Here is a 13,785-nt window from a genome sequence, read left to right as displayed (position 1 = left end):
GACCAGCACACAAGTGTACTCATTGTCGTATTTTGACATTAAATGTGTATAAATATATTTACCCATTTCTAAAAGATAGTAAAGTAACTTATGTCAGACCTTGGACACAAACTGCAAAAAGCGTATTTTAACAGCAGGGGGAGAGCGCATGCAGCAAATGATGTGGTGTGCCTCTGATGACAGCCGAGGGCCCACACAGTGGATCAGTCTTTCCGGGGTTCAAACACCGAGTCAAGTGTGCTTGAGTAGGGGAGAGGACCACCGATGAATATTTGGTAGTGTATATATATGCAACGTTTGCATTAACAGCAGGCGCACCGCTTTTCAAAGAAACGTCCAGCGCGGCGCGGTACCAAGGCTTTCAGTGAACTACTACAAGGGCTAACAGTTCACAGCTAAATAGTTAGCCACGACCACAGACAGGTAACGTTAACTAAAGTTTTGACCATCGCCATTCATTTATGGTGTTGAGTTGCATATGTACCAAAAAAGTAAAATAACGTTAACCGCTTAAAGTGCTTTTACTGAAGTTATTCACAAGTTCGTCATCTGCTGTATAGCAACGTTAACGCTAGCTAACACGTCAACGGCTTTGATACATTCACGTCAACGCAAATTAGTGGGCAGCTTGAAGCTAACTGACCGGGCGGAAAAACTACAGAAAGGTTTGTTGAATGCTTGGTTTTCAAATACATCACGTCATCTTAGCCTTAAGCAGACGATGTGTCCTTACTGGCATTAAGTACGTGTTTAATCACTTTTGAACGCCCTCGCTAGTCACGTGATTGTGCTGCAACAGGTATGAATTTACCTAACCTTGCCGAGCCTAAGAGCCAGTTCCGGTGTGTGATGTTACAGAGGAGAGGATGAAACCTTGTGGCTGTAATGTTTGACTCGATGTCACTGGGTCATATTTTCTTGCACCGCCTGATAATCTGGAAATGCTCACCTTAACATTACCTTGCCAGCAGTGCACACCACCTGTATCCTGTCCGGTGATTGATTTAGTGTGTCGAGTGGCTGCTGATATTTACTACTACTGATATATTTTACTGATGAACACCTGAGATCATCAGGTGGTTGGACAGTTGTAGTGTATTCATAAAGCACTAGCTCATAAAAAAGCAAGTTGAAGGCATCAGAGGTGCTAGTTGGAGATTATTTACTCTGATTGTAGGACATGAAACAAACCAAAATTAAATCTGCATCTGCATTAAAGCTATTTTGGTTTGTTAGGTATGTGTGTGGAGGTTTTATTTGGGTGTATACACTGTATAGATGCATCCACATCTCATATAGGCAGTATGAATATCCAGCTTGGGGACAATAAAGTTTCTCCATCTACAAGTGTATTATCTGTTATAATTCTCCATATCAGTCTTATTGTCAGCGATTTAGACTTTCATTCACAATAATGTATTTATATATTTCTTGTCTTGTACAAAATATGCAGCTACTGTCAGACCTTGGGGGGGGTGAATCTATTTTTAACAAGCAGTAGTAGAATATTTTTATTTGAGGATTGTGGAAATGCCCTCTAAACAGCTATAATTGTTGCTGAACAAATATTGTCAGGGATTTACCTTTCAGAAAAACTTTATTGACATGCATTCACATACAGGCACACACTGGGAAAAGGTTAGCAGCACACTGCTGTATTGTACACTATTAGTGCACTGCAAACAGCTAGCTTGACAGGACCCATTCATACCCTGCTATCTGTCTGTTTTCAGGTATGTCTGAAGTTAGTCTTGAGGCTGAATCGGGGAAGACCTCAGCCGAGGACCCTCAGATGGATTGTGAGGAGGAGGCTAAGAAAGCAGGGGAGAGTTTGAGTGAGGATGAAAAACAGGAGAGTGTAGACAACAGTAAGGGAGGAGATGGCAGAGATGAAGTGCTGTACGACATTGATATCGACAGCGCTGAAGAAAATGCAGGAAACAGTGACAAGGATGTTCAGGAGGAGGCTGAGGAGGTTCAGAGTGAGAGCGTGGTGACTCACAGTGACGGTGATGCCGCACACGTGTCTGACAGTGTAGACAATGAGAGACACAAGACAAATCATCATGGTGAGGCAGCTGAAACGCCACAGGAAAGCGGAGATTCGGACGTGGAAACAAAGGTGATAATTACCTTCACTTTGAACGATCCACCTCTCCCAGCGCTTACTCACTGTGCTCTTGTTCATGTTGCTGTTTCGGCCTTTATTTGCTGTGATGGTGGTGGTGGTGGTGGTGGTCGTCTCTTTCCTATATGATCAAATTATCATGAGATTGAACTTTATTGTGAGGCTTTATCTGATACAATCAACAACATGAACCTGAGTTATCGCTGTGAAGTGATTGTATTTGTCTCTCGCTTCTATGTCGGTAGATGTGCTTCAGATTTCATTCTGCTTTGCGGGAGGTTTTGGAAATATGTAGCGGGTGTAGCTGTTGCTGTGTTGATGATGCAGTTAGTGGCTTTCCCTCTTTTACTTGTGTGTGACCTCTTCTGTGTTTGGGGATGATTAAGGCTTCATATCTTTCCTCTGCTTTGGATCAGTGCTGGCTTATCTCAAGGTGACTGTCGAGAAGGGTTCATTACTGTGCAATATACATGCGTGTTATTCTCAAGCGTAAGCATGCACTTCTCTACATTCCTGCCTTCTTTTGTTTGACACTGACTCTGTGTGTGAACATGTATGTGATGTACCAGTGATAACCATTTCCTCACAGTGTTTCCGTGTTTGTAAGCTGGGTGTACGTAGAGCTCTACATGCTGTCAGTCACATGGTTGGGTAAGTGAAAAGGATTTGGGCTCCTGACTGCACATTCTCAGGCAGTCCCACATTTCTTGTGCTGCTGGAATGTGTGACTCCTCAGGCTCTTGATCCACGTTCTGTTTCGGGGCTCAGTGCCAGGTCTCCACATCAGATCGCAGGAATTAAAAATCAAAACTCGTCTTTTTTTGTAAACCCACTTCATTTAGCAACCCCAAATGTAGCACATTATTTCTGGTCTCACTTTAAGGCAAATTTTCTGTCGTTTTTATACCTTAAAGCCGACATTGTGCAGCGTGGCTGTGTAATGTTCTTCCACAGTTTGAGAGGCAAGACATGATTCTGTCCTCTTCAGCTGACGCAGCTAATTGGACAATTAGCTCATTGTTGTTACCCCTCTCTCCCCCCCTCCCATGCCATGTCAGCTTGTATCCAGGATACTGAACTGCAGGGAACAGCACTGAATGACATGCCACACCTTGCCCCTTCATATGCCTGAATGATTTGCAGCCGCTTTGCTGCTCTCAGTGCTCCAGCAGGCTGACACTATTAGCAAGCTTCCTTGCAGAATGTTTGCAGATGGTGGATTGAATCATTTTGGCTCTGAGAGCCCGGATCATCCCTGGATCCACAGCTGAACTGTAGCCATCAGGTTTCACAATAAAAGAAGACTCTTAAATCAATATCCATGGATAGTTCTGCTATGACTGCAGCTATTACAAAAAAACTTTATTGAAAAGCGTGTAATCAGAGACGTGCCTCGACCAGACAGTCTATTTTAACTTGATGTCAGAGAGGATTATCAGGCAGGAGTCTGTCTTATCTGCAGAAGGTGGTTAGACAAGTCTCACAGTCCACGTCTTTGCTGCCTGCCTGCCTGCCTGCCTGCATGCAGGCGTCATATGACCTTTAAGTATTTATGTGTCTGTCACATGACACAACACTCAGTTAAGTCTTTGTCGCACATGCCAACATGAAAGCATGTTTAAGTGCTTCACTTCGGTCTATTTAGTGTGTTATATTCTGGATGAGCGAATCAGAAGTCGTCGGGTTCTGGCCTTAAAAAAAAAGAAAAAAAAAAAAAGATGATTCCAGAGAGTAAAATATCCCAACGTGGCAGATTCTTTACCTGAAGTTTTCCTCTCAGACACCAGTTTTAACTCTGCATAAAGACTCGCACAGCATCAGATGACACATTATGATCACTGATGATTTTAGGAACTTATTTAACACTAGTTTTAAAGAAGCTGTCAGGTTATTTATACTGAATCACCTGATCGTTTTGTGTATTTTATCTTTTTTTCTCTCCTATGAATGGGACAGTCTCTAAGGTCACTCAATCCGCTTACAGGCTTGGCACTGCCTTTCGTCTTATGGTCACATAAAACTTTATTTTGAAAGGAGGAAACCTCACATTTAAATCTGCTTTTTTGTGTGTGTGCAGTTTCAGTGTACTTGCACTCTTTCATTCATAGTTATTGTCTGACCTCGAATTAAATATATTTAGCATCGGAGGGAATTGTATGTGGTCGTCAGGAAAGATATCATTTAAGAAATAACATCGACAGTGAACACGCTAGCTCTGACCTGAAATGTGCTCTTGGTGTGAACTCATGATTTAAACTCACTCTTTTTGCTCACACGGTGAAACCAGTCCGTCTGTTTTGACTGGACCCAGATCTTGTTACCTGGTGATCTGGTAGCTATTTGCATTATTTAGACTGGTCAAGGTCCACCTGTAGTCGAAGGATCTTGTTTGAAGATTGTGCACATAACGATTTATTGATTATAATGTTTTTCCAGTGGTACCTTCCCCATTTGCCACCAAGCAACGTTAACGAGCTTTACACTGTTGCACTCTGCAAAGCTTCATAGCAGTTAGGTTAGTGTCCCAGTTCCACAGTGATTAGGCCACAAAAAATTCACTAAAAATAACATAGCTGTATCTTCAGCCTGCAGCACCGGGCGGCCAGTGTGTTACAGCCTAAACACAACTGAAACTGCCATAAACTGTTGTCTCCACCCTGTGGTTTGCTCTGAGCCAACAAGCAAATATGCAGCTGAGCAAGCCAGTGTGTCACTGTGTCATTTTAATCCACACAGGCACGATTAAGAGAGCCCGTTATTCACGTTATCATAAAGATTATGACAGGTCTGTCCACGTGGTCGTTAATTATATTCAAGGCCAAGGAGAAATTTGTTACATGTGTTCCTGCATCACACGACTTTCCGAGTTGGACCACAAAATGAGCAGTTATAAACTGTGAGACACAGGGTTTAATGTGGTCTGAAATAACTGATGCCTCTGTAAAACACAAATGCTTGTGTTTGCTGGGAAACACTGACATGAACCTGGCACCAGATAGTGTCCATCTGAAGCATCGCTATGGACACATCATGCACTAAACCTTTATGACCCATTTATGATCAGAAACCGTGTTTACAATACTCGACCGACCAAAGAGCACATGTATGTAAAGAGTGAAGATGGCGTAATGATCTTACTCACATATTCCATCCTGCTGTGTTGTAAAATTGGCGAGTGTTGAAAATTGATGTCAGTTGTTGCGTCAGAGCTTCCTGGTATCCTGGCTAATGCTATAATGCTGCAACATAACTGACTTAAAGCTCGCTAAGCTCTCCGCCCTGTCCTGGAAATTAATGAAAGAAGTCACTGAAAGAGGGCGAACTGACCGGAGCGCGGGCGTATTTATAGCACACATTTGCTGTGGTGGAAAGATTTGGCTGAAATCAGTGCCATCATCATCTTTTTTGTTTTATCTCTCCGGTGTATTTTACGATGTTTGAGTTATTCTAATGTGGAACAATCAAAATGGTTTTCATTGAAATTATTATCAACTTTGTTCACCCTGATATCACGCTGTCCTTTCATCACCAGACCACTTTTTCCACTTTTCCACTATGGCTGCATCCACAAGATGGCAGCCCACAACTCTTGTGTCCCACTAGTGGATCCCGAGTCCTCTGTTCTTAATGGACCTTCTCTCTCTTTGAAGTTGTTTGGGAGCGCTTTGGAGAATAACCTTTTCATTTCACCCGCCTCATTACAGGAAAGCACAATGGCTGAGGAGTCCCACAGAAGCTCAGCCGCTGAGATCCCGGTCACCAGCAACGGAGACCTGGATCAGAGCCCAGAGACAGTATTCCAGAGGGTAAGGGTTTGTCTGGAAGCTTCTGAGCGCAGCATCTCTCATCATTGTCCACCGGCTTCCCAAACAAAACCTTTAAGAGGTGTTCAAAGTCCTCTGGTTGAAAGATGGCGCCTTTAACTGTGCTGTAAAATAGTATATTTCATTTAATTGGCTCAGCATAAAACAGTAAAAAATATACTCCTGCTTGAAAAGTAACAGTGCAATGTATGCCAAAGGGGAGCGCTGCAACTGAGTTATTTACATTATTGATTTAAACGCCATTGATTAATTGGTTAAATTGTTATGTCCGTGAAATATCAGAAAAAAGTTTTGACTCCCGTTGCATGTGGAGATTAAAATCAACGGTCCAAAACTAAAAATCTAGTCAGTTTACTGTCGTATTTAGGCGAAGAAAAGCATAAAATCTTCACATTTCAGAAGTTCCAACCAGCAAATGAAAACAAAAGTTGAATGTACACAATTACTCCAAATAGTTGCAGATTCACTTTTGTCGACCAGTTAAAGGAAAACTCAGTAAATCGTTTCATCCTGTGGAGCGATGACCTCTTTAGACGGACGAGGTGAGCTCTGATCTGATCATAACTCACAACCACACCGATGGTCCGTGGCAGGGAAGACGCCACAGCCACAAGCGTGAGTGCAGCTCGAAACAGCTCAATGCTCAAAAACTGGTTCAGGCAGGATGAGGACTGATAAATAGCCCGAGGGACTTACTGTACAGTGATACAGTAGCAGCACATACACCAAACCTATGGTGCAGTGGGTTCAACTTTGTCACATTTAAGTGGCGCCCTGATGGTTCACCTGGACGCAGCTTGTTCATCACAGCAGCCCGGGTTCGATTCCAGCCCGGAGCCCTCTGCCGCATGTCACCCCCGCGCTCTTCCCTCCTTTCCTGCACTTTCAAGTGATGGCAAAAAAGCTCCCAGTCTCGTGCTGATCTGTATGTCTGAGTCCTCTCCTCTGATGTTTTATACTCAACAAAACTTTCACTTTAAAAACACATTGATGTTTCAGGGGACTGCACAAACATCCCCGAGTGCTGCTGAATAATGGGAGAAGTTAGCAGGAAGCAGGTGTGGGGAGCATATTTATGTTAAATTGAATAAACTTGATTTACTGTAAAATATATTCAGAGAAATTATTATAGCTTTTATTTTGAAGTTGATCTAAATCTCCTTTTTTAAAAAATATTTTCCTGTTTTTCCAAGTGGATCACTTTTACACAGGTCAGCTGGTTCAGTGTAGAGTCAAACGCACATACAGGAGGAACCACTAAACCTGTGAAGTTAATCCCAGTTTGATTTTTTCCAACAGGACTCTTACCCCAGTGGCCCTGGGGCCCTAAACCTTTCAGAGTCCTGTGTCACCGCCAGCAACTTTGCTTCAACAACAGAGGGCATCATTGAATCAGGACCATACAAAGGTAAACATGTCACCGTGCCTCTCCTTGTGTTGTCTGCGCACCGCTTCCTCGCCCGGTAGTACTTTGTGACGGAGCAGCTCATCTAAAACTTGTTAGGCCGTGTCAGCTTGTTCCATTATTTGATTGCTCTGCAGCATTCTGTGTTAACAAACAGTGTTTCCGTCCATGTATTCCCAGTGCTCCACTTCTGGCTTATAATCTGTGAAATTTTAAAGGCCAACATTTGAATTTGTAAAGGTGGACATCCAATTGAATTTAATGAGTTTCCTCTGATCTCCAGGTTGTGAGCCTCCTTTCCTTTTCATCAGCACACCCTTGTTGCAAATGCAAATAAAATCTCCCCATAGAGGAGCGAGCTGTTGCAGCCCGTTTACCACAATGTTGCCATGGCTATTTTCCATGTTATGTACACAGGATGAAGAAGGCCTTTGTTCAGTGAGACATTCATCCTGCGGCACGGACAGAGCCGCCGTAATTTAAACAAACGCAGAGGAAACCAACATCAGTGAGAAATTGCCCCTTACACTTGTGTTGGCATACTAACGAATCATAACTCTGAATATCTCCCAGGGTCAGCAAGCCTGCCCACGTCTCCCGTGGCACCTGTAGCTCCCAGCACGGCTGTTGCTAGCCGCCTGGCTCGCTCTTCCAGCGATAGTCAGGCTGAGAAAGGTACCCGCAGCGATGGAGCATGAATCAGATGACGCCGAGTCGTCACCCTGTGCACACTTAATTAACCGCAGTCTTTTTGTGCCCTCCTTGGTTTCTTACCTGCTCCTGGTTCCCACAGGCTGTGCTCCATTCACAATCAAACCTTTCTTCTCCTCCTTTCTAGTGTATTGGCTCTCCAAACTTAACCTTTCAATAAGTCTGGGCTAATTGAAGTAGTTTCCTGCTTTGCAGTGGCTAATGATCCATACTGCTTAGAGTCACTTTCCTAAGATCTTGGTCTCGTGATTTCTAGATCTGATGCATCCTCTTGATGCCTGAAGCATTTGCTTGGCTCGGAAAGAAAACTGCTTTCACGTGTGTTCGCAGTGGGTTTTCCTGCTTGCAGCCTTTGTCCTTGCAAAAGTTGACACCCATAGTTTCTCTCTGCAGAGCCTTGAAACAGACAAAATGGAGTAAAAGGTTGTCCGACAAGTCAAAAATAGAAATGAATACATCAGTAGATACTTTTTAAGTTAAATAATTAAAATGGAGCATTAAAAGAAGTAAAAGTTTTCACATACATGCAGTCGGTGGAGGAAAAATGTGCATTTTTTTATGTTCCATGAATCAGTTGATAAAATAAACTTGAAGCTTAAACTTAAAGTTAAACTTAAAGACCCCTAGTGGCAGAAACTGTGTACTTTTCACTAAGAACAGTCTTACAACTACAGCATTCAGTGGACGACATCTGAATCGTCTGGATGCTGCGTGGTGTTGTAGCAGCCCTGTATAAACTCTGGTAATATATAAACTAGTGTAGCTGATGAGGCTTAAGCCTTGACAGTCCATGACTTCTTTCCAGAGCGGCTCTTTAACAAAGAGTGAACATTAAGAGACATGCACTCGAAGATGAAGCGTTCGTTAGCTAGCTTCAGTAGTGTTAGCTTGTTGGCTGAAAGTGAAATGCTTTGTTTCTTTTTAAACTCAATTTTGATTATTTAACGAGTAACATTATTTACTGATGTCTTTATCTGTATTTTTACTTGTCTGATGATCTTTAACTACGCCTTCACGTCAGTGTCGGGGCTCAGTATCTTTCACCACTTCCCTTCTGTGCTGAAACCACAATAAAGTGCTTTTCACCACGTTCACTGTGACTGTTAGCCTTATCAGAGTGACTAATTGTGTTTAATGTTCATTTTGATTTGGATAATCACAAACCTCATCGGCGTCGTCCAATGCCTTTAATTTCAGTATGTGGTCTGTGTTGAGGTGTCAGCGTTAACATGACAATCTCATTCCACTGTTTGATAATTACAGCGCTTGACTAATTTTCACCACAGCTCTCTAGCCTGCAAATCCAGTAACTTAATCACTAAGTGAATGACTTTTAATTGTCCAGGCCCGATGAGAGCACAGCCAAAGAGTGGAGCGGTGGTCCTTTCGGATGACTTAAAGAACCCGGCCATGGAAAAACTGGACCTTGTGAGAAAGTGGAGCATCAACACATATAAAGTAATCCTCTCTGTCCTCGGTTTATTTGTCTGTCCCTCTTATACCTCTTATCTCACCTCAGTTCCTCTTTTTATTTCCTCTCAGTTATGAGGATGTTGGCAGAAAAGTGAACTATACACACACAGATGATTGATACCGTCTCTTTAGACTTTGTATTTTGGCTCCACTTCGTCCCTCAGATCGTCTCTTTTCCAGTCTCTCTTCTCACTCGCAGAAGTCAGATTTTAAAATGGACTTAAACTCCCGTCAGTTGAGCGTTAATAAGCCTGCTCTCCTCTGCAGTGTACCAGGCAGATCCTGTCAGAGAAGCTGGGCCGGGGCTCCAGGACCGTGGACATGGAGCTGGAGGCTCAAATCGAAGTCCTGCGGGACAACAAGAGAAAGTACCAGCATGTAATCAAGCTGGCTCAGACGCTGGCCAATCAGCTGTCCCAGATGATGCAGACGCAGAGGCAGCTGGGCGACGCTTTCGCCGACCTCAGCCTCAAGTCACCAGAGCTCCATGTGAGTCCAGATATACAGATACATGTTGTGTTATCCTCCTTTAGTGTCACAGAAAAGATGATAATAATAAGAATATGTGTCGACTTCTGGGTCACCTGCACGGCAAGCGATCCCTTTAAATTGCTGTTTATTGTTATTGTTTATTTTTATTTTATTGCAGCACCACACCACAGGGAACACTCCAAACCAAGATGTTAATGGCTTAAAAGGCAATAGAGAGTCATGCATAATTAAAAAATAGGTCCTCCTCTACTTCCTCTGAGTCCTCTAATTGCGTTACAGGATTGATTGATATCCCTCCATGTTTCAAACACCCATACATTCTGTTTTACATGTTTACAGCTGAGTGCATGTTCACATGTTCTTTTGGGAATGTTGTGCAGTAGATTTATTGTTGTAATTGCTGATTAATTACGTCCTCTGCGTATTCAGGTAGTTTTTGAAAATACTTCTGAGGAATTGGCCTCCGGATGTGTTAACGTGTTCTGTTGAATTGATGCAGATGGAAACAGAATTCATTGTTTTACAGTCACTGTTACTCTTGTGTATGTGCTTGTAAAATGTACTGAACAGCAGTGCCAAATAACCAAAAAGCAGCGAGATAATTCAAATTTGTTCAATCTGTTCTTTAGGAGGAGTTCGGTTACAACGCTGACACCCAAAGGCTTTTGTCCAAAAATGGAGAGACGCTGCTGGGAGCAATCAACTTTTTCATCTCCAGTGTGAACACACTGGTGGACAAAACAATCGAGGACACCATGCTAAATATCAAACAGTATGAATTTGCCAGGTAGGTCCTGCATCTTAATTATTGCAGTCATGTTTACTACACGCTAGGGGAAACAGAACTTTCTTCATGATAGGAGCACCCGTGTACTCCCAACACAAGCTAACATGCACGCACATTAATGCAACCTGTGCCAAAATATTAGAAGCATATTAAAGATTCCCTGTTGAGTTTTCTTTTAAATTAAAGTTAGGTTAACATTTGCAAAGCCGGCAGTCTTCTTCTTTCCTGCGTTTCTGCATATCTGGACTGTTAATGATATCACCTGCTTGCACTCAGAGAAAAACTGCTCTATAGAGGTCAAACAGTCGACTGATCTGATGCTTAAACGTGGCAGATTGGACATGGTGTGCAGGGATCGTGCTCCTGTGTTAATGTAATGAATTTATTTCACATATCGTAATGTCGACACACACGTTACATATTTCTGACGCAGTTTAAATAATAACACTCTTCCAGGGTTGAGTATGACGCGTACCGTACAGACTTGGAGGAGCTGAATCTGGGCCCGCGTGACGCCACCACCATGCCCAAGATCGAGCTGTCCCAGCAGCAGTTCCAGATCCACCGCGAGAAGTACGAGAGGATGCGAAACGACGTCTCCATCAAGCTGAAGTTCCTGGAGGAGAACAAGGTGGGCGAGAGGCTAGTCCTGCTCTACGTGCCTGCACCAGCACGCTGGCTTTCAGTATGCTCACTTCCTCTTTATGTCCTTTTCCTGCCCCCAAACAGGTGAAGGTGTTGCATAACCAGCTCATCCTGTTCCACAACGCCATAGCTGCGTACTACGCTGGAAACCAACAGCAGCTGGAACAGACACTCAAGCAGTTCCACATCAAGTTGAAAGCGCCAGGTGGGGACAGTCCATCCTGGCTGGAAGAGCACTAATCAGTTTGACGGGAAATGTCAGATTCGACAGAAACTACAGGAAGCCCCCTCCCCCCTACCCCTCCTCCTTTCAACTCTACTGTCACTGCCTTTCAAACTTCACATTTGTAAATCTTTTAACTCGATACATAAAAAAACCTCCCAGAATCTGTTTGACTGTTGATGTTACATCGTCCTTTTCCGTTTGTTCTTTCAAATCATAGGAAATGCACTTTTATACCGTTTGACAAATCTGTTGAACAGAAGTTGCTGCAGTGAATATGTTTGGAAACTGTAAATGGCCTTTTGTATTCCAGCATATGAATGTTGTATCTCAGCACGGCGGACATATTGGCTCTGTAAGGGCAGCTATGAGATCAAAACAACTGCCACTGTACGCACATTATTTACGTTATCAGCTGACGGGTCAGTGCTTCGTGAAAGTGTAATCAGGAAGCTTCAGGAGACTCTGAACATGAATTCTCTCGTGATTTGCACTCACTGTGATAAATGGAAAAACAGCATTCAGAATTCTGGATCATGCAAACTGGTCACTTTTACCAGCAAACTGATGACATTAATTGTTTGATGTTTTGGGAAATAAGCTTTCTCGCTCTCTCGCTGAGAGTCTGCTGACAAGATCAACATCACTCTTACGCTTGTCTGTTCAATATAGCAATCAGCAGCCAGTTAGCTTAGCTTAAGATAAAGACTGGAAGCAGGTAGCATGGCTCTGTGCATTACTAATATAAAAACCAAAATGTAAAAAATCAAGCTGGTTGGACAGCAGGCAGCGAGCCTCAGGATAGTCAGGCCAGCTGATTCCACCTGATTCCAGTCTTCACGCTAAGCTACGATAACCAGCTGCAGGCTGGAGCTTAATGTAAAAGCGGTAGAGTGGTGGTGTCGATCTTCTTATTCGGATCTCTGCAAGAAAACAAATCTCCCAAAGTGTCAAACTATTCCTTTAAATTGATGTTTAAAAGTCATGACGAGTCCTGCACGTTGTGATGTGACATTGTTGGCACAATGCTACTTTTAATCAACATTACCCTCAGTTTTTTTTTTAACATTTTCCTATTTTGTCTACATTCATGGCATATGACTGAAGGGGTAAAAGTGTTGATTCTCTTCAATTCCAGAGAAAATGAAGGACCAGCCTTATGTGACTAAACGTGCCTTGATGTCTTGAATTCGTTCCTCTCTTCCCCTCCGCGTCGTGATTTCTGGGCCTGTTGCTGAAAACAGGCACTACCAGTTTACGGGACCAACTCTTTAAGGAAGAGAATGGACCAAACACACACACACACACACACACACACTCTCTGAGGATGTACAGTTAGAGCCTGTACAACTTCACATGTTAAAACACTCCACACAACACAACATGATAGCTGTGTTTAAAAAGAAAAAAAAAAGAAGACATTTTAAGACTTGTCAAAGATATTTATCCATATTGCACATATGCACATTTATGCATTTGAGACTAATTACAAAAAAAAAACGGTAAGGTGAAAACCAAAATGCGATTAACTTGAGAAACTTTGTGTCTTCTGTAAAACTGAAAGACCAGCATCTTTTGCCTGAGCTGCTAACAGTTTCTTTCATTGGGCTACATAAAACTGTATTTTTCAAAGAGGACGTATTGTGCGCTGGGATTGATAACCAGCTGCCGCGTCCTCACTTTATTGATTTGTACTTTTCCTATGGTTCACCATAGCAGTTTGAGGGTGTGAATCTTGTACAACAATATATTGTTTCCCTGAAATAGATGGATATATATTTGTAATTTTCTCTATTTTACCTTGAGTATGTAGTCTATGACCAATGCTGCCATTTGGCTTTGTTTTTGTTTATTTCCTTTTCCTGGAGACCTACAGAATGATGTGCTAGTGGATCCTGACCTTTATAATAATGAAACATTAACAAGTGTTGAGTTGAGGAAGGATTCTGAATGTTGTGTAACCTCTTTGGGGAAAATAAAGGTTTCTTTTCTTTAAGCATCTTTGTCGTTCTGTTGAGGGTTTGATGTTGCTGCTCGTATGAAAAGTCACCACCAGGGGCCAACAAAGTCATACAAAGTGAGGTAAAGCCTGATAGT

The 13,785-nt window shown here is 42.7% G+C and overlaps 1 protein-coding gene across 7 annotated transcripts; it reads left to right on the top strand.

Moving 5' to 3' along the window:
- Window positions 1-130: 130 nt before the first annotated feature.
- Window positions 131-13,684, top strand: arfip1 (ADP-ribosylation factor interacting protein 1 (arfaptin 1)). Of its 7 annotated transcripts, none has more exons than XM_076728681.1 (10): window positions 179-275; window positions 1,734-2,122; window positions 5,833-5,934; window positions 7,252-7,360; window positions 7,931-8,032; window positions 9,414-9,526; window positions 9,809-10,030; window positions 10,663-10,820; window positions 11,277-11,451; window positions 11,550-13,684. In XM_076728681.1, the coding sequence occupies exons 2-10, from the start codon at window positions 1,736-1,738 to the stop codon at window positions 11,703-11,705; spliced, it is 1,524 nt and encodes a 507-aa protein (XP_076584796.1). In that variant the 5' UTR covers window positions 179-275; window positions 1,734-1,735; the 3' UTR covers window positions 11,706-13,684. The 7 variants fall into 7 exon arrangements, with proteins under 7 accessions (XP_076584800.1, XP_076584796.1, XP_076584793.1 ...); XM_076728678.1 differs by having other exon boundaries at window positions 179-423; XM_076728680.1 differs by lacking the exon at window positions 179-275 and adding an exon at window positions 446-665.
- Window positions 13,685-13,785: the final 101 nt, after the last annotated feature.

Source organism: Chaetodon auriga, chromosome 4 (assembly GCF_051107435.1).
Source record: "Chaetodon auriga isolate fChaAug3 chromosome 4, fChaAug3.hap1, whole genome shotgun sequence".
NCBI lineage: Eukaryota > Metazoa > Chordata > Actinopteri > Chaetodontiformes > Chaetodontidae > Chaetodon > Chaetodon auriga.
This window is presented reverse-complemented; position numbering and strand designations above follow the sequence as displayed.